Source organism: Taeniopygia guttata, chromosome Z, assembly GCF_048771995.1.
Source record: "Taeniopygia guttata chromosome Z, bTaeGut7.mat, whole genome shotgun sequence".
Taxonomy (NCBI): Eukaryota; Metazoa; Chordata; class Aves; order Passeriformes; family Estrildidae; genus Taeniopygia; species Taeniopygia guttata.
In genome coordinates, this window is record NC_133063.1 from 40,498,473 (window position 1) to 40,523,461 (window position 24,989).

Sequence of the window (24,989 nt, forward strand, 5' to 3'; positions counted from 1 at the left end):
GAGCGCCTGTGTGTCCCCACGCAGTGTCTGTGTGTCCCCACGCAGTGTCTGTGTGTCCCCAGGAGCGCCTGTGTGTCCCCACGCAGTATCTGTGTGTCCCCAGGAGCGCCTGTGTGTCCCCACGCAGTGTCTGTGTGTCCCCACGCAGTGTCTGTGTGTCCCCACGCAGAGTCTGTGTGTCCCCACGAGTGTCTGTGTGTCCCCACGCAGTGTCTGTGTGTCCCCAGGAGCGCCTGTGTGTCCCCACGCAGTGTCTGTGTGTCCCCACGCAGTGTCTGTGTGTCCCCAGGAGCGCCTGTGTGTCCCCACGCAGTGTCTGTGTGTCCCCACGCAGTGTCTGTGTGTCCCCACGCAGTGTCTGTGTGTCCCCAGGAGCGCCTGTGTGTCCCCAGGAGCGTCTGTGTGTCCCCCCGCAGTGTCTGTGTGTCCCCAGGAGCGCCTGTGTGTCCCCACGCAGTGTCTGTGTGTCCCCAGGAGCGTCTGTGTGTCCCCCCGCAGTGTCTGTGTGTCCCCAGGAGCGCCTGTGTGTCCCCACGCAGTATCTGTGTGTCCCCAGGAGCGCCTGTGTGTCCCCACGCAGTGTCTGTGTGTCCCCAGGAGCGCCTGTGTGTCCCCACGCAGTGTCTGTGTGTCCCCACGCAGTGTTTGTGTGTCCCCAGGAGCGCCTGTGTGTCCCCACGCAGTGTCTGTGTGTCCCCACGCAGTGTCTGTGTGTCCCCACGCAGTGTCTGTGTGTCCCCACGCAGTGTCTGTGTGTACCCAGGAGCGCCTGTGTGTCCCCACGCAGTGTCTGTGTGTCCCCACGCAGTGTCTGTGTGTCCCCACGCAGTGTCTGTGTGTCCCCAGGAGCGCCTGTGTGTCCCCACGCAGTGTCTGTGTGTCCCCAGGAGCGCCTGTGTGTCCCCACGCAGTGTCTGTGTGTCCCCACGCAGTGTCTGTGTGTCCCCACGCAGTGTCTGTGTGTCCCCAGGAGCGCCTGTGTGTCCCCACGCAGTGTCTGTGTGTCCCCACGCAGTGTCTGTGTGTCCCCACGCAGTGTCTGTGTGTCCCCACGCAGTGTCTGTGTGTCCCCAGGAGCGCCTGTGTGTCCCCACGCAGTGTCTGTGTGTCCCCACGCAGTGTCTGTGTGTCCCCACGCAGTGTCTGTGTGTCCCCAGGAGCGCCTGTGTGTCCCCACGCAGTATCTGTGTGTCCCCAGGAGCGCCTGTGTGTCCCCACGCAGTGTCTGTGTGTCCCCACGCAGTGTCTGTGTGTCCCCACGCAGAGTCTGTGTGTCCCCACGAGTGTCTGTGTGTCCCCACGCAGTGTCTGTGTGTCCCCAGGAGCGCCTGTGTGTCCCCACGCAGTGTCTGTGTGTCCCCACGCAGTGTCTGTGTGTCCCCAGGAGCGCCTGTGTGTCCCCACGCAGTGTCTGTGTGTCCCCACGCAGTGTCTGTGTGTCCCCACGCAGAGTCTGTGTGTCCCCACGAGTGTCTGTGTGTCCCCACGCAGTGTCTGTGTGTCCCCAGGAGCGTCTGTGTGTCCCCACGCAGTGTCTGTGTGTCCCCACGCAGTGTCTGTGTGTCCCCACGCAGAGTCTGTGTGTCCCCAGGAGCGCCTGTGTGTCCCCCCGCAGTGTCTGTGTGTCCCCAGGAGCGCCTGTGTGTCCCCACGCAGTGTCTGTGTGTCCCCAGGAGCGTCTGTGTGTCCCCCCGCAGTGTCTGTGTGTCCCCAGGAGCGCCTGTGTGTCCCCACGCAGTGTCTGTGTGTCCCCAGGAGCGCCTGTGTGTCCCCACGCAGTGTCTGTGTGTCCCCAGGAGCGCCTGTGTGTCCCCACGCAGTGTCTGTGTGTCCCCAGGAGCGCCTGTGTGTCCCCACGCAGTGTCTGTGTGTCCCCACGCAGTGTCTGTGTGTCCCCACGCAGTGTCTGTGTGTCCCCCCTCCCCGTTCCGCCCTCACGGCTGTGGCCCCGCCCCCCGCAGCCGCGCTCTTTGATTGGCGGGCGCAGTGGAGGCGTGTCCCGCCGCCCGTCGCGCCCTGCGATTGGCTGTCGCGGCGAGGGCGTGTCCCGCCGCCCGTCGCTGCGCGGCCGGTGCCGCTCCGCGGGGGGCCATGGCCGAGGCCGTGCGACCCCCGCGCCGCACCCGCGCCCGCCCCAAGGTAAGGCGGCAGCGAGGGCGGCTCGGGGCGGCCTCTGCGGGCGCCGGGCCGAGGGAGCGGCCCGCGTGTGGGGGTGGCCGCGCCAGGCCGTGTTTACATCCGTGTTTGTGCGGCCTCTAATGGTGGAGGGTGGAGAGTGGGGGAGCGTGTGTGGGTAATGTTGTTGTGGTTTCTTTTTTTCGTTTTTGTTCCGTGAAAAGATTCCTGTTTCCTGCTGTTCTAGACTCCGTATCCATGGATTTATAGTATTTGCCATGCGTGTGAGGGTTGTGACAGGCCTTGTGCTGTAGTAGGATGTAAACAGGATTTTTATTATATTTTACGTCCTCCTCAGGGGTCCTGTGACATGTGGGAGAGCTGGGGAATGTGCCGCAGTGGAGCTTGCCTGCATTTACAGTGTTTTACTGCAGTGGGGGGAGACAGGCCTACAGACGGAGCTGGGGCTGTTCACCTTCACAAGAGAAGGCTCCAGGGAGAGCTCAGAGCCCCTGCCAGGGCTTAAAGGGGCTCCAGAAGAGCTGCAGAGGGACTGGGGACAAGGCAGGGAGGGACAGGACACAGGGAATGGCTTCCACTGCCAGAGGGCAGGGACAGATGGGATATTGGGAAGGAATTGCTGGCTGGGAGGGCAGGCAGGCCCTGGCACAGGGTGCCCAGAACAGCTGTGGCTGCCCCTGGATCCCTGGGAGTGCCCAAGGCCAGGCTGGATGGGGCTTTGGACACCCTGGAATAGAGGGAGGTGCCCCTGCACATGGTAGGGGTGGCACTGGATGGTCTTTAAGTTCCCTTCTGACCCAGATCATTCAGTGATTTTGTGATACTCCATCTTGTCTACGTTTGGTTGTGAAATGCTGAGAGCATGATGGCGTGTGTAACACATGATAGTGCTGCTGCTTCTTCATAAGTTGGTGCTGCAGTTTTTAAGTATCACTCTTCCTAGGTTTTTATCCTGTTTTGAGTTGTTCCTTGTTCATGATATTAGTACTGGCAGCTTTCTGGAGGCTTTATTTTCTTTACACAGAATGATTGTGGGAATGATCTGAACTACTTGTCATAGTGGAAATGTTTTCCTTGGTTTCTTAAACTCTTTCTTGTTGTCCCTGTGGACAGTCATACAGAGCAAGGACATTGAAGTCATGACTGTCAAAGCTCTTTGAAAACACTGAATTAATTGACCACTGTTCTGTAAAACCAGGGTTAAATCTAAGTGTCAGATGTGGGTGTGCTTCCTGAATGGAAGGCAAGTAAAGATTGCAGGAAAAAGCAATCCCAGAAGAATTACTGTGTCGTTTTGGTTTTGATTCAGCCTTCTGGCATGTGCAAGGCAGTCAAACCTTCAAACTGCTGCCTAGGAGAATTGGTTCCCTTCAGGAAGGTGGTGAGTAATGGATGACACTGCTGTTTCATTAAGGACACGTGTCTGGTGACTCCAGTGTTTAGCCATCCCTTCCAGGTGAAATTCACTGTGAAACAATTCACTGGAAGTGTCACATGTGAGAACTCTGAAATCACCAGTTCTACACATGACCCATTTCTCGTATTTCTGTTGCTATTACTGTGCTCGCCTCTGTTAATACCTGGGCGTGCCTGAGGATGGAGTTTGCAAATCAGTCATATTAAGGACTTTTCCATTCCCATGCCACAGAAAAAGCTGTAATGTAATTCTTTGAAAAGCTGGAATTCTTGTGAGCTGAGTGAAAGGCTGGCTCAGCTTCAGAGCTGCCAAGTGGAATGGAGCCCAGGGCTTTTTGACAGTAGTAGCCCCAAAGCTAAACTTGCGCAGCACCAAGAGCATCAGGCATGGGCAAGGCTAATGAGCAAATGCCATTTTCTCTTTCCTGGGAGTGTTCCAGGCCAGGTTGGATGGGACTTGGAGTGATCTGGTCTAGTGGAAATGTCCTTGCCTATGGAAGGGCATAGGCTTTAAGGTCCTTTTCAACCCAAAACATTCTGGGATTCTTTCATATGTGACTTAAGCAGAATTTTTCTCCGTGTTAGTTCAGAACTTGATTTCTCTCATTCTTTTTCAGATGAAATCTCTCTTAATCATTATGCCTTTTTTTTTTTTTTTTGGCCTAGGAAAGTGAGAACTGAAAGGCACATCATAAATTTTAAAAACAGCTGTGTCTGGGAGGGATGCAGGCTGATACTGAGAGAAAAAGGGAGTTTATTCTGTTTGAGGTCTGCAAGAGGAAATTTTGAGATTGTAGAGGGGAAAGGACCAGCATGTGTTTGTGAAGTATGTGGATCAATACACTGTATAAATATGATTTAGTGATACAATATCCTGTAGAAATTATTGACTTTGAGGTAATTATCGGGAGATGCTTATTATGAGAAGTCCTAGCTTAAAGAATTGCACTGATGTATTTTTAACCTCTCACCTGCAGCTTTAGCTAGTGAGTCAGAACTGTTTTGTGATCAGAAGTGTTTACAGGTTTTAATACACCAGAAGACAGTATAAAAGCAAAGCCAGGGCCTACAACCATATGTTCAGAGTAAAATTGGCCTTGAGATCAAGGTGAGCTAATGCTTTGATTTGAGCTGTTTTCATTTATACTTTCTCTTAAGGAAAAAACATTCAGATGTTTAGTAAAAATATGTGTGATATTGTGAGCAAGTTTCCAAAACTGCAATCTTTTTCCAATTATTATTTCCCCAAATTAAAAGCTTGTACTCATTTCACCTGTGTTCATTGTTACATTATCTGGGTCATCCAAAACGGGAGCACTGTGACCTAACTTCTCAGTTTTGCTCCTAATAAAGTGCTAAGTCTATTTACAGATAGGCTAATCACTTTTTGAGTTCTTTGTTTTCCAAGTTGGTAAATGGCTTACAGATTATCAATATTTTAGTTCATTTCCTATGCTGTGCTACTGGGAAGGAAGCTAATCTACACCTTACATTAGGTTTATGGGAATTATTTAGCCTCATACTAATTGTAATTTTAAATTGATTTTAATGGCACTGTTGAGTTTTTCTGCATCTCCAGTGTGTACTGCCTACTGAAAACAGGTATTTCAGTAATTGTTCAGATGTTACCATGGTTTTAGAATGTAGCTAAGGGTTACATTCCAGACATGCTTTGTTCTGAAATTACTGTTTTGAAAATATTTTTTCAGTCACGAATGTATTCTGTAAAACTTAAGATGGGTCTAGATCACAGAGTAACTTTTTTTTTTTTTTTTTTTTTTTTTTTTTTTTTGCAACTAGGTGAAATTGAGTAACTCTTAGTAGGTGTCAGGGACCTGTTAGGCTGATTATTTTCTGTGTTGATGAAACAGTCTGTCCTGTGATATTTATAGATTTTTGCTTAGAAGTTTTGAAGCCTTGTGCAAGAGCACAAAACCACACACTGGTGGACAGTCTTCATAGGGCAGATAAGGAGCAGAGGTTTGTTTGGTATATTGTTTTTATATTTAATATTATGAAAACTAATATTTTTAAAAGGGCTTTTGTAGTCATAATGCTGACAAATACTACTTTTGGTGTTGTTGGGATTTGGGATGCAAGATTAAGAGATTCACTTGACAGTGACACTGTTAATTTTTTGTTTTCTTAGGAGAAAAAGAAAAGAAGTAGTGAGGAGCCCCAGGTACAAGAGCCTGATAATGTTTTCCTGCCTCCTATGGCAGAAGGATCTTCTCAAGATGGGACAGTGCAAGTGGAACATCCTGGAGAATTCACAGAAATTCAGCTCAGAGATGAAGTAGACAATAGGAGAATTATAAATGATGTGTCTGACATCCCCCAAAGTCATTTCTCTTCAGCAAATGAAGGGGCTCTGGCAGTGTCTCTGGAGCCTCCCAAAGATGCAGAAGAGGCCAAAGCTGATCCTCCCCAGGAGGAATGTGTGGGGGATGTTGAGAAGAGCAAGTTGGACAAACCTCAGAGCCCTGTGGAGGCAGTTGCTAGTGGATCTAGAAATTCTGATTTATTGAGTAGTACCTTTCAGTCCAGTGCTGCTCCCCCTCTGTCAGTGATGGGTTTTGTACAGGGCAGAAGAGCTGAAAACCGACAAGACTTTAGAGATCCTCTTTCCTGCTCTTTAGAGAAGCTTCCTCTCAGCACCTCACAGCGCTCTGAGAAATCCAGGGTGTGTGTTCCACGGCCGGTTTATCCAGACCTGTCCTTGGAGCTGTCCTACGAGAAGCCCACCATCATGGCAGTAAAGCCCCTGCTGCACCATGAGAGGCTGTACCCAGAGCTCCCCTCCGAGCCAGAGCTGGTGCCATTCACCAGGGAGCAGCTGAAGATCTTTGAGCCTTGTTCGTGGCTGGAGAATGTTGACTCCTATGCTGAGGAATTCGAGAGTGTAGCTCACCAGGACAGGCATGAGTTCTACGAGCTGCTCCTGAACTACATGCGCTGCAGAAAGCAGCTTCTCTTAGCTGAGGCAGAACTGCAGGCCATGACAACAGACTGCCAAAATGTGAAGGGGAGATTGTGGACTTTGAAGGAACAACAGAAAACTGTGCAGGTGCTGTTGTTGAATCTACTTTTGAACGCAAACTATTCAGGAATTAGCTTTACTTGCCAGGTTTATCGTAGTTAAACTGTTTTGTTGTAAAAGCATTGGAGGTGACTTTAAAAATCATCTAATCCCAACCCTGCCTTTTATGGGCAGGAACACCTCCCACTAGATCAGGTTGTTCAAGGCTTTATTCAATCTGGCTTTGATCAGCCTGACAGGATTGGGGCAACCTTCCTGGGCAGTCTGTGCCAGTGTCTCACCACACTATTCACAATAAAGATTTTTTTTTCCCTAATATCTAACCTAAATTTCCCCTTGTTTCAGTCTAATCCCTTTAGTCCTTGTCCTGTCACTACAGTTCCTGATGAAGAATCCCTGTCCAGCTTCCCTGTAGGCCCCTTCCAGGTATTGGAAGGTGCTGTGAGGTCTCTACACTCCTCTTCTTCAGGCTGAACTTTCTTAGCCTGTCTTCATCAAGAGGGGACTCCAGTCCTCTTACCGACTTTTTTGCTTCCTCTGGACTTCCTCTGTCTCTAAAGTTCCATGTTGAGAGATTATTGCCTTTGCTTTCTGTCTCTCCACTGACCCCCAGTACTTCAGAATATCATCCTATTGAGACTAGAATCAGTTTGTTGCTTGATTTTTAACTTCTGACGTGTTCAGGGCAGTGGGATATATGTTGGTGATTTCTTTTGGAGTGAGAAAGGATGAGCTGTGTACACCCAGTTCTGTCTGTGGCGTTAGGTGAAGTTTCACAGCACTCCAAGCAGATATGGGGGACAGTTGTGAAGTGACTGTAGCAGTGATGTCCTGCCTGGCCTGCTGCCAGCTGTAGGGACAGTTTCCATTGATGTCATTGCTGCTGTCAGAGTGGCAGCTGCAGGGGAGCTTGACTTGTGCTCAGGAGCAGCCCCATAGCTCAGAGGGAGCATTTGGGCCGTCTACTTGCAGTAACTTGTCCTATGAATGTAGCTGTGGTTTTTCTTACTTCCAGAATGGGCATGGTATTCTGTAACATTTTTGTCTGCAAACCAGAGAGCTTTATGGAGCTCTTTGGGGCACACATCAGAAAAGTTTTCCCCCAGACTCCTTCTGTGACACTTGCCTTTGAAGCTCAGTATTACATTGGGAGTGAATGAAACTGTTCTGATGCTGTTTATAGCTCACACATCATCAAAATTGTCCAAAGATGCTAAACACCTATGCATAGGGTAGATTTTACTGTTTCAGTGAGTGCAGTTCATCAGAGTTGAGGAACTGAACACATCTGAATTAACTCCTTTTTCTTGTGGAATAACACTGGGCCTCACTGGATTCTAAGGTTTGCAGTGATCATTTTCTGTACCAAAAGCAATTTTGGCTTCACTCTTGCATCTTCTAAAATCACCATAGAGTTGTGTAAGATTGCTACTTGCTTTATTTCATACCAATTCACTATATATTTACTGTGTGTACAGAATAATTGTTGTCTTTATACCAGTTTGAAGTTCTTATTCTACTAGTTTAGGAAACACAGGGATGCTTTCAAGGTAAGCTTTCACTGTGGTAGTTCTTAGGAATGTTTCCTGATTGCATAAAAGATTAACAGGAATGTTATTTATTGTAAGAATAGCAATAATGTTCTTTATTCTGCTTTTCTTGTGCTGAAGAGGCAGAGGAAGACATTTTAAACATGCTGTATGGAATTACTGCAAATTATCCATCCTGGGAGTTTGGGAAATACTTATCTTGTTCCAGTGATTGTTTTAGCTGTAATATAGCAGGTCCAAATATACATGGAAATTTGTAAACTAAGAAGCAGGTGCACTCACTGGGAGTGAGATGCCTGGTTTTGTTCACATCTCTCAGTGCTGCAGGCAAGTAACTTCTGGCTGTTTCCAAACCTGAGTTACTGAGGGTTTATAAAATATTTTTTCTTCAGAAGTCAAGGATATGAATCTTCAGTGATTGGTACCTCTAAAAAGCACATTGGATATTGCCAAATATTTGTCTTTTCCATTTATGAAATGTCCTCTTTTATGAAAGCCTTGAAATCTGTTTAAGAGAGGGTTATATCATGATTGATTTCATTTAGGGCGACCTGGCAAAATGTCAGAACTGCTGGCATAAAATATTTGCTCTCTTTTCAGGGTGTGTGTGCAGATCAGTGCAAGGTGACAGGTCACCACCGCTACCAGACAGTGGAGCTAAACGAGAGCGTGCTGGGGGAGCTGAAGAAGCTGTTTGAGGCCAAAGCAGAGCATGTGCACCAGACTCTGGCACTGCACTCCTACACTTCGGTGCTGTCCCACTTGCAAGTGGAGTCCTATGTTTACAGGCTGCTCAGCAGCTCGTCCCTGCTGAGATCTATGGCCCTGCAGCAGCAAGAGCAAGGTGTGTTTGCTGGTCTGGGCTGCTCCCAGTCCTTGTCAGGGTGTCCAGTGCCTTGTGTGGCTGCAGTTTCCACCAGACTCTTGTGGTGGAATTTGTCTACTTGAGTGTTTTTCCTCTGTTACAAAAAAACTGTTGGTCTTATGCAAGGATCAGTGAAACCTTTTTCTCACAGGAAAATGTCCAATTCCCTTGACTTTATCACCTGGGCAGTAAAAGCTGAATGCAGGAGTGACTTCTGTCCGAGCTGCAGGCTGACACTGAGTACTGTACAGAAACACTGTGTGGATGGGACAACTAAATTCCCAATATTTTGTTGTCCAAGGCAATATCTAATACAGTTTTTTTCCCCAATTCTAAAATGAACTGAATGCTTTTCCTTTTTTACTTCCTCTTGGAAGGCCATTTGAAATCTTAAGCTCTTAATATTTAGAATTATCTTTTGGTTTTCATCCTGAATGTTTTGTTTGAATTTGTACCATATAATCTTCTAGCTAAAGTATTTCTCCTCCTCCTGCCCCAGATATTTTTCTTTCTTATTGCTCTTCCCATTGCACTCCACCTCCCAGATAGTTTATATGCATAGTAAACGGTGGTTCTTACAAAGCTGATGTTGAGGGAAGGCCTTTTGTGAGAGTAACCACAGTATATTCTTATAATTAGTGTCCAGAGCTTAATTATAAGATTAAACAAAATGCTCTAAGTATTCTCTTCTGACAGATTTACCAGGCAGCTGTGTTGAAATGTCTTTGTGTCTGCAGATACAGAGAGCAGTTTTATATCCAGCTCAAACCCATTGTTCATGCTGCTACTTCTTGTCAAAGCTTAATTTATTATGTTTTTAATTTACAGTTTCGAAGCAGACAGAAAATCTCTCTTCAGACTTGACCCACTTGAAGGAATGTATTAGTGTCCTTTTCAGCTTCACTCGCAGGGTTATTGAAGATCCTCAGTTTCACAGTGACCTTCTCATGTGGCTGCAGAGACTGGTGAGGGACTAGACATGGATATATCTGATCCAACATGCAGGTTGAATTTGGAATAATTTCTGGAAGTCTGGCCATGGGGACTTCCTTGCCTATGGGCAGTGTTTTTTTTGGTGTGTTTGTTCTACTTGAGGAACAGAATCGCTTAGCAGATCTTTAGAATTGATTCCCTTGTCTGATAAGTCAAGAACCATTAATGAGGATTGGCACCTGAGCAGCCAGTAGTGCTCACAGTGAATTTAATAATACTCAATGTGCTTTTACTTATTTTGAAATTAGAACTGGTCAGACTTGTCATGTTGAAAAAACTTTTGTTCTTGCCAATTTCTAAATAAATTAGATTTTAATGCAGTTGTAGGAAAATAATTACTTTTCGCCAAAGCAAACAGTTTGTGGCTCATAAGGCAAGCGAACAGATTTTAAATATTGTTCTTCTGTAACATGCTCTGAAAATTTAGGTTTGTTAGAAAGTGTGAGACATGAACAGTATTACTCTAGTTAGCAAGACTGTAAGGAAATGAACTTCAAAATTATTTACTTGATTTCAATATACTTCCCTCTAGGTGTCTGTGCTGCAGAGAATTGGCTGTCCAGGTGATCATCTCTTCCTCTTCAACCACATCCTTCGGTGTCCAGCTGGCATCAGCAAGTGGGCTTGTCCATTCATTCAGGTGTGAATGTTTAATTCTTTACTGCCAGCAGGTTGGAGTGGGAGTGGCATGGGTAGGAGAGGAGAGTGTCTTGTGCCTGCTTAATTCCTTGTGACCCACATTGCCTTTCCAGATATGTGGAATCATGGTGACAGTGAGGGGTTTGTCAGGGAATACATGTTTCCATGTTACGCCAACCATGTGCAGGTTAACAGGGGAGCACCCTTCACTCTTGACTGGAGAGATTCCATGAGAGGGAGTCAAGGCCTTATCCACCAGGTTTTGGGAGTGTTCTCCAAAAAGTGGAAAGCATATTTAGACTTGAAGCAGCAGCTGTATATAAAAAGTGAGATTGGAGTCAGCTCTGTGATGTGTAAGGGATCAGGAGGAACAGATTTTTTCATATCCTATACATTGAAGTGAGACTGATTTCCCTGGAAAGTGCAGGGACAAAGAAAAGGGTTCACTTTGTCTAGGTCGGAGCGAGTGCAGAGAACATATTTGCTCTTCTAAGAGGAGAAATCACTGTAAATCTAGTCACAGGAAAAGGGCTTCAATTACACTGACTGGAAAGGCAAGCAATGCAATAGAAGTTTAGAATAGAATAAATTAGCTTGGGAAAGACCCTTATATCACTGGGTCTAATTAACCTAATGTGGTAGGCCCTGTGCTCAGTTTCTGAATTACCCCTGGTGTCTAGAGCTACATATGGCACAAAGAAAGAGGTTGTGTTTTTTTTATGGAGGTTTTGATCTTTTAATTTTTCTAAGTAATTCTTTTGGACAAGTAACAATATTTTGCCATGGCAATACTTTGTCCAAAGTGTGGATTCTGTATTTTACAGATTCTTTTAAGTCTTATCAAAAAGCTAGTAAGAAATGTAATTTCTCTGCTAAGAACAATTTGCCCTTTCCTTGTTTGGATTTACTTAGATTTTTGCATTTAATTTCAGATCAAAGTCTTTGGTAACCCATCAGGTGTCTTTCATTTCATGCAATCTCTTGCCTTGCTTATGTCTCCTGTCAAGTAAGTATAAACATGATTTTATAAATATGTTTTGATTATGTAAGAGTAGAGGACACAACACAAATTGTTCGTAAAACTCTGAAAGCTCATTGCAGGCAAAGTCATAAAAGTGGGCACAAATAGATTCACAGTTTAATCCAAACTTTTTTTACTCATTCATCTTAAAATTCAGCCTTGGCAGTATCTCCTTGTGCTGTACACAGTGTGATGCAGCTTTCTTTCAGCTGTGAAATAGCTTGTGAAGACTGACAAACCCACAGGCTTTGTAACTGTGACTTCTGAAATATCTCTTGCTTTGCACCATGGCCTGTTTTTTATACTGTCTCTGTGGTAGAATCCCCTGAGTAAAGGGGTTGAGCTGGTGTACACTCTGATTGGACATTTTGATGTATTTTTCATCCTTTTAATTTTTTTTTTTTTATCTAGTAGGAATGTGATGTTTGGAGAAGCTAGTTAATTAAATTAGTCATGAGTGAAAGCGGTTATGTTCTCCAGATAAAATACATAATTTTCCTCTACCTCTGCCCAAGTTTTGAAGTCAAAGAAGCAATCTGCTGGTATTTAGGGTTGTCACTATGATCTTCATAGTTTGAGTCCAAGTTAAATGAGAGTCTTGTTTATTGAAAGCTGTTATTTTAAAGGGTTTTAGTTTTACATTTAATTTCTAGAATTGCCTGGGAACACCAGTGTATCCTGAGGGAATGTGTGTTGCCAGTGCCTTTTGATAGTTGTGTTTGGAACAAGGGCCAACTTAATGTGTCTGGGGTGCTGCTCTAAATGTTGATACCAGAACTTAGATCCTCCATAGGGTCTGCTCTTACTGGTAAAAGAGCTGAGGCTTGTCTGTTACAGCTCCTGCATGTCAGGAACCAGGTTATCCTAGAGTCATTTACAGTCACAGCATTGTTTAGGTTGGAAAGCACCTTTAAGGTTGTTGAGTCCAACCCTTAACCCAGAATCAGTGTCCACTGCTGAGCCATGTCCTCTGGTGCGTCATCCACAAGCCTTCTGAACACTTCCAGAGATGTTGACTCCTCCACTGTCCTAAACAATCTGTTGCAGTGCCTGACCAAGTTTCCATGAAAAAATTTTCCTTAATATCTAATCCAAACCTCCTCTAGTGCAATTTGAGGCTGTTTATGGTCCCGTCACTTGTAACCTGGGAGCAGAGTCCAATCCCCTCTGGCTGTCCCCAAGGGGACACTGCAATCCTGGCAGGGAGATGTACAGAGCCACAAGGTCCCCCTGAGCCTCCTTTTCTCCAGGCTGAGCCCCTTTCCAGCTCCCTCAGCCCCTCCTGGGGCTCCAGCCCCTTCCCCAGCTCCCTTCCCTGCCCTGGACACGCTCCAGCCCCTCAGTGTCTCCCCTGTCCTGAGGGCCCAGAGCTGTCCCCAGCACTGGAGGTGCCCCAGCAGTGCCAGCACAGGGACGGGCACTGCCCTGGGCTGTGTCACACCCTGGCTGGGACAGCCCAGGGGCCATTGGCCTCTTGCCCACCTGGGCACCCTGGGCTCGTGTCCAGCTGCTGGCACCAGCACCCCCAGGGCCTTCCTTGCGAGGCATTTTTCTGCTTTACTTGCTATTTTCTTCTTCTTGTATCTGGATTTTTTAATATCTTTCCTTATTTGAAAGATTACTGAATTCAGAATTTTGAATTTTCTAATTTTTTACACTTGATTTTTCACTTTAAACCAGAAATCGTGTGGACTTCATGTGCCATATGAAACCAATTGAAAGGAAAAATTCCTCTTCTTCTGGAAAGGAATCTGGGAACTGGACTCTGGTAGATGAAGGAGGAGAAGAGGTACAGCAGATGACTTATTTTTTCCCTCTTTGTTTTGTCCTTTGTGGTTTTGTTCAAGCTCATTGATCTTTCTGAAATGTGTGAAGAAAATCTGACTTTTTAAGTTAAAAAGCATGATTTGAATTTGCTTCTATTTTAGTCTTATGTTATCACTGTGGTATAACTATAGAGGGTGGAGCTTACAGTAGTGAGTATTAGCATAGAGAATTCAAATATTTCAGTTACTCCTAACAAAACTGTACAATAGTGAAGCCCTTTAATATTGGTTTCACTGTAGAGCTAGAAAATACCTGTATTTGTCTGTAGGATGAGGATCCTGAAACAAGCTGGATTCTACTCTTGGAAGACGACTTGATTGCTCTGTTGTCACAGTTCCCATTTCATGAACTCTTTCAGCAGTTCCTTGGGTTCACGTCTGAAGGTAAATCAGTTGCTAGAGAGTTATTCTTCATTTTGCTTATGCTAAGTGTATTAATGACTTCCGCTGCCAAGAGTGCTACTGTATTATGAAACTCTCTGGGAAAAATAATAATGAACCTGTGCAACAGCTTGCAGGCTAAAGAGAGGAGATGGCAGTATATGCTATGTGTATGGGATAAATTAAAACCTCATAGCAATATGCAACACCTTAGAGCCTTTTCCCTTAGTTTGGGTTTGGTTGTCTGTTTACTCCCAAAAGTGCTTTCAGAACTATTTTTCCCACTCACCTCTTAGTTGTAATTGCTTGCCAGAAGCTTACTACCTGCATAGTTTATTTGTACTGTCATACTTAGCAGATATTTATTGTTCATTTAATAAACAAAGCATGCATTCCAGTTCACAATATGGTGAACTGTTGCTTTGAATGCTTGTTAAGTTACTTAAAAATTCAGAATTCACACTCTTTTTTTTGACTCTTATTTTTATGTCTCCATCTTAGGTGCTTATTTTCCTGAAAAAACTTCTCCCCAGAAGATGATGAAGATTTTTGCCTTTGCAAATTCCTTAGTGGAACTTCTGTCTGTGGGATTAGAAACATTTAACCGAGCACGGTACCGACAGTTTGTGAAGAGAATTGGTCAGCTCATCAAGTAAGAGATTTTTTTTTTTCTCTGTGGTGTGATTGAATATTTTATACATATATTAGATTCTAAAAATCCCCAGAACCAAACATACAACAACCAAAAAAATCCAAACCCCACACAAACAGTTCTCAGATAGGTTTTGCTCTACTTGGTCAGTTCAATATTAGCCAGTCTGGGAATCTGAAATGGGGAATTGCAAAATCTAAATGCTGTGGATGCAAAGGAGCCAGGTTAGCTGTGGAACACCAGACTGACTTCCATTAGTGATGTTGTTAGGCTTGTCTTGGGTAATCACTGAAACAAGCAAAGAGAATTTCCCCTATCTATAACCAATGTTACTGTTTTATTTCTGTTGTTACCCAGAATTGTTTTGGGGTTTTTAGTTTACTTCCTGTAAATTGTCCTATTGTTGCAGTAAGTAAATGTAATTGAAGCCTAAATGCTGCTCTTAATGTTTAAATCTCTAGCATTTACTCTACATGGCTTCTATGAGTGTATTCTCAACAGAATAAAAAATCAGAAACAAAATTCATCTTTTTCTTTGTGTTATGAAGGCAGTAGCTTTCTCAGTGTAATTATTCCTGTATGAGCTTTCTACCATTTCATACTGTACAGTTACCTTAAGGCTCCAAAGGTCACACACAAACTAATTTGGTATAACAGAATATTATGCCTTGTGAGCTTGCAAAAACAAGGAAAGAGAACACAGAAATTTGACTGATACAATTTATATAGAAACATCTGGAACCCAGAAAGCAAAATGTTGGACATGTCTCTTGTGTCTAGACCCTAATCTGGTTGCCCTTGTCTGAGTTTTCCTGTGGTGATGACATACTTAATGATCCTTCTTTGACTTGTTTGCTCTGCTGTGTAGGATGACACTGTGTCATGTGAGTGACCACTGGGCCCAATATGTCAGTGGCAATAAACAATATGGATCAGTAGAACACCCCTACTCTGTGGAAAAATTGCAGCTGGAGTTTGATGAGCTGTTTTTTAGAGCTTTTCTACATGTTCTGAAGGCAAAAAGGTGCGTAATCCCTTCACTGGCTTAGTTTTGGAGGAGTTGAATACTTGAAACAGGGATTTGGAGTAGCTTTAAATACTTAAAGTTTTAAACAAGACTGAAATAAGTAGGATTTTCCAGTGCATTGGTAGCATCAAGGTGGGGAGGAATTAGGACATGAATTGCAGCAGCTGACAGAAGCTCTGAAATCTTGGTCAGTCCACAGTGAGATTGGCTGAGAATCTGAGGTGCTAATACACATCCTCACATTCCTAATTCTGTTATATAGCAGAGGTGTGGGCCAGAGATGTCTACTTTCCAAATGCTGGGATTTATTAGGGTGGAACCATTCCTAACTGCCTCTTCAAATCCAACAGGTTGGGAGTCTGGCTGTTCATGTCCGAGATGCCTTATGGGACCTTGTCCAGCAGCATGCTTTGGAGGCTCTTCTTTGTCATGCACTGTGCTGAGAATGAGGACCTGGAGCAGCTCTGCTCTACTCTTCAGCCTGCTGACTACAAGCAAAGACTCAAAGGTAAAAATCCCCCACACAGAACCAATTCTTGTTCATTCAACTGCTTCTGCATCAGCTGTGGGTTTAACTCTTTGTGGGTTGCATTGTTAAATGCTCCTTTGGCAGCATGAGTGGTCCAGTGGCTGCTGAAATGTCTTGGGCAGTTCATGTCTTTCCAGTACCTGTTTGCCCAAATTGTCATTTTAACAGCAACTGATACCTTTACTGTCCTAGTTTTCTCTGTGGTGGTCTCAGAGCTGCAGGAGTGGCATGCAGGAGGTACCTCTTGTGTATTCTTGTATGACTTCCCATCTTGACCTTCAATGGTATTTGGAGAGTGAGGTTTAAATCCTAAAGTACAGACTTCTGTATCACGTAGGATTGGTGTGGCAGTTTTTTGGTTTGGCTTGTTTGTTGGGATTTTTTTTTTTTTAATTTTTTTTTTTTGTGACTGGGTCAGCTGCTGATAGTCTTCTGTGTTTTTAGAGTCCTCCTTTTTTTTTTTTTTTACCACTGAACTTGTTAATTTTGGCTTTAGAAATTCACATTGTGGGAGACTGGTTATCATCCCCAATTATGTTTTCTTTATCTCAAGCCTTCTTTTCATGCATTTCTTGTCCTAAGTGGCTTTATTTTTATTTTCTCTTCACTTTTGTCCCATATTGATCTTCACGGTGAACATGGTGTCTTCAGCTATAGCAGAACTATTTAGAGGCCAGCTGGAATGCTTATTTCCTTCTGCTGCTGCATCCATGGATAATATTTCAGGACTTGATTGATAGGGGGCCAGGTAAACAAACAGTTTGTTGCTCCCTAACTTACAGCTTCTTTGCTGTCTTCAGGGAGAGCAGATCCCATTTTTATCAGTTTTACTTCTCAGCTGGCTGGTGTCCCAGGCAGCTGTTACCCCATGTGCCCAGTCTTCATGGAGAAGCAGGAGAAAATGGTGAATCTTGACTCTGTGCAATCTCAGGTAATTTAAGGTGATGTACACAGAAAGGGAGAGCCATACCAGGATTGTAGTTGTGTGCACTTGATGAAGTGCTGATCTGATAAGCACTTGCCAGCCAAAACAGTATCTGTTACACTGTGCCAGTGGAACATCTTTAGTTTTGGTTTTGCTAGAAAATTTGTACTGCATCTATTATGGATTGCAGTAATAAACACAGATTTAAAAAAAATATATAACTATCTTTTTCAATTTTAATATAATTATCTTATCAAACACTGTTTTGCTTCTAGCTAACTTTTATGTTTCAACGTCCCTGGTATGCTGATGCAGGATTTCTTTATCTTTTTCATTCTCCTCAGTGACTTCTGTCAGCATAATACTGTTTTTCACCAGTGTCTAGACAGGGAATATCAACAGTTCTTATAGTGAAAGTTCTAATCTGAAATATTTTCTTTTAACAGACACTTAACAAATGAATGCTTAATTTTCTGTAATTTGCACCCTGGAAGACCATGACATTAACATTCTCTTGGAAGAGAAACTTTTTTAGTGATTTCCTCTCCCAAATTAAGCATGAGAAAAGGGTGATGAATCTACAGGTGGAATTAAGCCTTGGTAATTGATGGAAGCTTTAGGCATTGAATCCATAGGGATGGGAATAATGCCCTTTTGGGGCCAGACAAAATTAAGGGAATAAAAAGCAGTTATATTTATTGAATGGCCTTCAGGTACATTTTGGACAGATGTAGGGCCTGGGGCTACACCCAAACCGAACAGTGGGTCATGGGTTTTCATACTTTTATAAGTCTGGCCTATTTGCATATTGGGGGTTAATCTTCCAATTACAGCTTCAGGTCATGAAGTCCTTTACCCCAAGTTTGCTGTCCCCCAGTTCACTTTTGTTTACATTTCTGAGGGTCTGAGGCAGTAAGGTTGATTCCCATGTTCCCTTGATTCCCAGGCCTAGAGAAGAATTGTTTAGTCTGACCAAAATGGAAAAGCAGTAGCTAACACTGTATATGGAGTTGAGAGTTATACCCTAAAGAATTGCAGGAATAAAAATATATGAAAAATATAAAAGCTAAAATGTTAAGGCATCAGGAGCATCGTTGCTGTTCTAGTGAATTTAAAATCCCATGGCAGGGGATGGACGTAAAATCCCATGGCAGGGATTTTAAACTAGGTAATATTTAATAACCCTTTAATCCAAGGATACTATGAATTTATTTGTGGTCACAATTTCAGTGCCAGTATCAAGGTTTGAGAAGTCAGTGATTTTTAGGGTGGCCTGAACTTGAGTTGTGTGATTGGAGGAAAGGAATAGGGTCAAGTACTAAGTGGATGGTGAAGATGTTATTTCTCCACTGTGAGATGACAGGATTTGGGTGGAGTCTCTCTACTTCCCTTATTCCTTGTCCCCATCTTCAGTCACAGACTGTGACTTGGTGTGGGTTTGAGGTTAATGTGGACCCACAGTTGACCCCTTCTCCCCACTATGGGTCACCCTACTGTGCCTTTAGATACAATAATGATGCGATCATTTTTAATGTCCTTCTGCATCATGTTAAAAAAACCTGAAGTACAAGGGGGAAAAAAGTAATCTGTAACTTCAGCGTTAAGGCTAAAATATAGGATTAAGGAATGGAGGTGAGTGGATGAGGCACCCCTGTTTGCCTGCTGTATCTATCAGCAGTGTGGTTTCTCTTACTGTTTGGAAGAAACTGTTCTCTTAAATTGCACAATCCTCTAGCATGCTGTTCCACGAGCTGTTTTGCCTGTACAGGTCTGACCTTCTCAGGCTGGAGTAGAGTTGCAAAATTCTTGAAAGCTTTTAAAATAGAATGTAATCTAAGTGCAAGTGTTTGATCACAAGCACACTGAGCACGTGCATGTTCAGGTTAGGTAGCTGAGTGCACAATGGATCCTTTTTGTATATATTCAACTGCTATGATAAAATCACATGTGGTTCAGAGAAGGCAGTTCACTCTCCAAAACGTTTTACAGCTCAAATGCTACTTTCAGTGCTTGTTTTGCTGCACAGACTATTTAAAGTTATTTGGAAGAAATAAAAAAAAAATTAAAGCCTTGTACAGATTCCTTTGTAGCCTTACCTTCCTGTTGTCCCACACCTTGAGGAATGGAATGTTTATTTGCTTTTGGCAATATCTCTTTTGGGTTTAAAGAGGAAACCTGCCTTGGATTTGATGAATGGAATGTTTATTTGCTTTTGGCAATATCTCTTTTGGGTTTAAAGAGGAAACCTGCCTTGAATTTGAGTGAAAGCATATCTTACCCTTGCTGCTTGTGCAGGTTCACTTTCAGAGATAGGTTGTCCAGGTTCTCTGTTTTCATAGATAGAGTCTAAACAAGTGCATCCAGTGTTTTCTTTTTGTGTTGTTTTTTGGGAATCTAAAGCTGGTCTTTCTTTGTAGGTCTTGGATGTAATCAAGATCTGGGCTAGATATTAGCCAAATTTTTATTTGTAGTTGGCATGGAATGATCTGCACAGATCACTTCTCTGGGATTTGAGTGAATAACTATATAAATGCTGCTGATGTGAGTCCTATTGCACTTTTATCATGTTTCTTTCACTTGACTTTTTTTGTAGATCCAGAGCATCTTGCACAGTTTGAAAAGTATCTCCAGTCAGTGAACTGCTCAGAAGAAATTTGTCTGCTCACCACATTTGCTCAGATGGCACAAACCAAACGGGCTGATGTTGATGAGGATTTTATCAAAATCATTGTTTTGGAGATATATGAGGTGAGTAATGTTACTGGTCCATTCAGGAAAAGAATGAAAATGGTCTTTGTATTTGTTAACAGTGGAAGGTGTGAAGCTTTCATGGCTTCTGTAGTTTGTTCTACCATGGAATTAAAAAAGTGCTACTTTTTAAAAAGGCACTGAATTAAAATTGCCTGAAGTACTTGTTTTTTTGGGGAAAAGAACAGCTTTTCTGTAAGTGAAGCCAGAATGAAACAAATAAATAAAAATATATTTATTTTGTTTTTCTCATGCAGGCCTAACTTGTAGCTCTGGAATTCCTTATGTGGTGTTTTTTCTGTTGTTTTTGGTGAGATTTTTTTTTTAGTGCCTGTGGCTGTGTTGTTCCTGTGTTTAGTTTTGGACAATTTTTTTGGTGCCATGACAATGAACTTTCCTGGTCTGTTAGGGCAGTCAGTTTCACTTTTTATATGGGCATTTATCCACTTTGTCTGCGACAACCAAGAGCAATTTAATCCCGTGTTTTCCAAAAGACGTTTTATTTCCATGTTAGTGGTGGTCAGCCAGAAGCAGTAACTTCTCCCTGCTCATCTTCTCAGGTGTCCTATGTTAGGCTTTCCACAAGAGAGACGTTTTCCAAGGTTGGTCGGGAACTCTTGGGAGCCATTGCCAGCATCCACACACAGATTATTTCTGTACTGCTGGATCGGATTAGAGAGACCATTGAGAAGGTGGGGATGGTAAGTGCTGATGTCTGTTTAAATCATTTAAATCAGACATGCAGTTAAACTAAGAGGCCATACCAGGTTGTTATGAATGGATGTGTTAAAGAGCTCTCTGTGGGGTTTTTGGTCATACCTCTCTTTCGGATTGCAGGGCACAGTGCTGGTTATTGTTGTGTACTGAGTACTGATTTGCACTCTTTGCTCCCTTTCCTCAAAGGTTTCTTTGTATCTGTTTAAAGAACTACCCCTGTACCTGTGGAAGCCTTCTTCATCAGAGATAGCCCTGATCCGTGACTGGCTGTTAAATTACAGCCTGACAGCAGTGGAGAATAAACTGGCTTGCATTATCTTGGAAGGGCTGAACTGGGGATTTGGTGAGCATGTAGGTATTGAAAACAGGAACCTTGAACCTCCTTTTTCAGAGCAAAAGTTAAACTCCACCTGGGAGTAGAGCAGAATTTGAAAACATTTAATTGCATGCTTTGATATTATGGCTGTACACCTAATGGCACAAAATGGGAATTTCATAATAATTTTACAGCACTCTGTCTGAGGATTTGCTTGTTCTGCTTTCTTATAGTGTTGCAGCTGAGTTTAAAAGAGATATTTAAGCAGTGATTTTTCCCTCTCTAAATGAGGAAATAACTGAGAGGACAATTTTTAATGAGTCACATGATTAAAATGCTTTTGGCTCCAGAAATAGAGGAATCTTCCAAAAATTGTGTAGGAGACTGGTGTGACTGTAGTTTGCATGCTGGTATCTAGGTATGTTTTTCACAATGCAAGAAAAGTAATGATTGAAATGAGACATTTCAAAACTCTGAGCATCATTTAAATGATCGGGAATTATCCATAATATTGGATTGTTCATGGAGCTCCATGAGGTCAGGATATAATTGAGGGTGAGTGCTCTTTCAGAGAAAAACAGAAATAGATTGGGGGAATAATGTTGCCTCTTCTCAGTGATTCAGTTTAGCATTTCATTCTGTGCATTTGGTCATGTTGAACTCTTCTCTTTGCCATGCTGATGATTGTACAAGAACATTCACTCACTATTTCTCCTTGTTTCTTGTAGACATGTAAATAAAAATGAATGTTAGGGAAAATGTAACAGAATTCTTTGCTGTGCAATAGCAGTACCATTTCTGTGCCCTTTGATGTGGGGAAAAATGGCTCTCTAATATGGCAACTGATAGAGGAATTTGTACAAAAAACGTGGTGGTGGGATTTGGTTTTGTTTCTAAAGGCAAGAGTTCAAGTGTCTCTATTATCTAATTTAAAATGGCATCTTTGAATTTTTTTATTAATTATTGTATGTTCATAAAGTACACGTGGAAAGTGAATATTATGATGCCTTTTAAAAAATAATCTAGTTGTTGGGCTTTGTATTTCCCAGTGTGAGCCTGGTACTCTTTCACATCAAGCTGAATTTTTTCACTGGGCAGGATTTTTGCCTTGATATTGCACTAATTAATTTGAACAGCCAGAAAAAGACTAGGATTTATTTCTCTGTGGTGCAGCTGAGTGTACAGTTGTAGAGACCTCTTAAATGACTCAATGTTTTGTGTTCTGACACTTTTTAGCAGAATACTCTTCACCTGGATCCAGCTGTCCATTCTGAAGTTGCCTTGATGGTCCTGGAAGCGTATCAGAAATATCTCTCCCAAAAACCATATGCTGGCCTACTTTCAGAAGGCATAAAACAGGTATCCTTTCTTCTTGCTTACAAGGAATAACTTACGGATGGCTGTAAATGGGAAAAGCTGCAGGGCAAGACATTGTTTTCACTTTTTTTTCCTTTCTTTTTAAGCTGTTCTTTGTCCAGCTATAATTTCATAACCTACCAACAACTCGAGTGTTATCTGCACCCACAGAGCTATTTGAAAATTCTATTAGGCTTATGAGCATCTGTGTGAGAATCACAGAATCATAGAATGATTTGGGTACAAGGGACCTTAAAGATCATGCAGTTCCACCCCTGCCATGGGCAGGGACAACTTTCACTATCCCAAGTTGCTCCAAGCCCTGTCCAGCCTGGCCTTGGGCACTTCCAGGAATCCAGGGACAGCCACAGCTGCTCTGGGAAGCCTGTGCCAGGGCCTTCCTGTTCTCACAGGAAATAATTTCTTCCTAGTATCTGATCTGAATCTACTCTCTCTGATTGAAGCCATTCTCACTTGTCCTGTCACTCCATGCTCTTGACGATCTCTCTCATCTTTCTTGAAATTGACATTTAATTTGACCCACTTGCAGGTTTGTAAATAGTCACAAACTGCTCCTCCTTTATCATGCAGAGGTAGACAGTACTTGTTAATGCAAGGCTATTTTTATTACTGGTGAGAATAAGAGAGCTCACTCCAGCTCTTATCTTATTTGAAGACTCAAATGTTAATCTTTTTTGGAGCTTTTCAGCAGTGGGCAGTGTTATGTGACCTGAACACATCACAGATGTTTATTAAATAGATTTTAAGCACACTGGATTCAAGAAGGGATAGCTCCAAGTTACAGAATGCAAATTAAAGGATAGAAATATCAAAGTTAAAAAATCCCTGTGTTGGATATTCAGTCCAAGATGCTTTTATTTATTTATACAGATTGTGCTAGGCTTTTTCTTCTCAGTATTTTTTGTACAGTGTTTTCTCCTCCTCTGTACTTTTTTTCTCCAGACTTTTCTTCCCACACTGTCGTGGTTTCACAGGGAAGTAAATTTTCTCAGGAAGCTGGGGTCAAACCAATCAGTGGTCATGTTTGGATATTGGCATCTGGAGTGACCACTGGAGGCATGGACACACCTCTGAGAACACAGGGGGTTAAAAGCAAGAACTCCCAGGAGAGCTGTCTCTGGTTCCAGTCATCGGAGAGTACAGACTCTCCCCTGCCCAGCCACGAGCTGGGTCAGGGAGGGGAAGCCATGCGGCCTGGGGAGGCAGGCCAGGGGGTGCAGGGACTGGAACCGAGCTGGCCCCTGGGGATGGAAGGGTGGAGGAAATCTGAGATGTCTTCGTTCCACCACCCAGAGGAAGAGAGAGTGAGAGAGGCAGAGACTGTGCTGGCAGTAAGCCAGCAGAGGAGAAAGTGACAGGTGTGGCGGGGGGAAGGTGCCTGGCTGTGGGAGTTGGAGTTCTGGGAGCCGATCCGAGACTTTTGGCCATCCTGGGAATCCGAGACTTTTAACCCCTTCTTGGACAAAGAAGGCTTTGTGAAACATTAATCCTCCTTGATCTGAAAGAGAAGAGAGACAGCCTGGGACCTGAGATGTTAGAAGAAGATGGGAAAGAATCTTAGGTGGAAAGAGATGATGGAGTGGCCTTGGCTGGACTTTTCTTGTATAGCCATAGACTGAACCAATTTCTCATGCAACACAGAGACTGCATTTTTAGGGGAATGCAATGGTTGGAGCCAAGAGAGTGACCTGCTGCAGTGACGCCAGGAGAGTGACAGGAGTGGAGTGAACAGAGAAAAGCTGAGGAGGGTGTGGTGATGCCTTCTGTCTTCAGGGCAGAAGATCTCTGTTCTCAAGATCCTCGGCCCCAGGGGAGAAGAAAATGGGGGACACTGCTGTCCTAAAAAAGGAGAAATTGTTATTCTTTGGTCCTTGGCAAAGCATCCTTGAAAGGAAACCCTATGAGCAGTTTCAGTCCATGCACGGTGGTGAGAGCACTGTGACATGGAAAGGAGGGTGTCACACTGACAGGTTTTCTCCGGGCAGTGCCATGTGTGACATGGAAACACAGGAGGTTGCAATTGTGTTTCCTGAGGGTCTATGGCGTAGTAGAGGCTCCTATCTTCCTTGATGAACTAAGAAGTGATTATCTGAGGGGTGATAACTTGATCAGCAATCCAGGATTGTGTCTCACTGTGTTTTGGTGGAAATTGTGTAGGGGTAGGAGGAATGTTTTGGAAGGTTTTAATCCTGGATTCTGGGTGTGTCTTTTATTATTGTAGTAGGTTAATAAAACTTTGTCTTTTATTTCTAAGCTTGAGGCTGCTCTGCTGTGTTCCTGATCGCATCTCACAGCACTCATTTGGGGAGGATGTATTTTCATGGGGACACTGGCATTGCACCAGGGTCAAACCATGACAAACACTCTGAATGTTCTTTGCTATCTCAGCTCTGTTCTGACTTGGTCCTCTGCACTTATCCATGGTTTGTTGTCTTGTGCCAGCCAGATGAGTAATCTTTTTTAAGGCAGTGTCAGCCTTAGTTGCCACTTGTGCAGGTGAATCTGTCTGGACTTGCATGAGCCTATAACAAGAATTTGAGAGAAAATAGTGCTTAGGTGCTTGTACTCCTACTCAGAGAGGATGAAATATCTGCATTGCCTTTCAGCTCTGCAATTTGCACTGCTCTGCCAGAACGTGTAAATTTTTTTTTTCTCCAGATGTGTATAATTCCTTGTAATCTAGCCATTGTCTTTATGACAGTGGACACATACACATGTGACTCTGCCTGTCCACATACAGGCTTTTTTCTAATTAGAGCCTGCCAGGTTTTTGGATTTTCGCTGACAGATAATATTTTTGCATAGATTTTTGTTTCCTTTCACTAGCAGTC

The 24,989-nt window shown here is 43.6% G+C and overlaps 1 protein-coding gene across 10 annotated transcripts in view; it reads left to right on the top strand.

The window, feature by feature from the left end:
* Positions 1-1,992: 1,992 nt before the first annotated feature.
* The window catches only part of EPG5 (ectopic P-granules 5 autophagy tethering factor), a 103,600-nt gene continuing 80,603 nt past the window's right edge, over positions 1,993-24,989 (top strand). For 8 of the 10 annotated variants that reach the window (XR_012053251.1, XR_012053252.1, XM_072922758.1 and 5 more), the window contains exons 1-15: positions 1,993-2,139; positions 5,702-6,619; positions 8,743-8,986; positions 9,836-9,972; positions 10,533-10,640; positions 11,572-11,645; positions 13,341-13,449; positions 13,756-13,870; positions 14,369-14,519; positions 15,388-15,543; positions 15,897-16,054; positions 19,594-19,748; positions 20,309-20,449; positions 20,652-20,816; positions 22,018-22,140. Coding sequence is in view for 8 of the 10 variants with exons in the window: in XM_072922758.1 (XP_072778859.1) it covers positions 2,092-2,139; positions 5,702-6,619; positions 8,743-8,986; positions 9,836-9,972; positions 10,533-10,640; positions 11,572-11,645; positions 13,341-13,449; positions 13,756-13,870; positions 14,369-14,519; positions 15,388-15,543; positions 15,897-16,054; positions 19,594-19,748; positions 20,309-20,449; positions 20,652-20,816; positions 22,018-22,140 (2,802 nt within the window). In the remaining 2 variants the exon portion in view is untranslated. The remainder of the gene's footprint in view (positions 2,140-5,701; positions 6,620-8,742; positions 8,987-9,835; positions 9,973-10,532; positions 10,641-11,571; positions 11,646-13,340; positions 13,450-13,755; positions 13,871-14,368; positions 14,520-15,387; positions 15,544-15,896; positions 16,055-19,593; positions 19,749-20,308; positions 20,450-20,651; positions 20,817-22,017; positions 22,141-24,989) is intronic. The other 2 variants (XM_072922759.1, XM_072922761.1) reach the window with 1 other exon arrangement.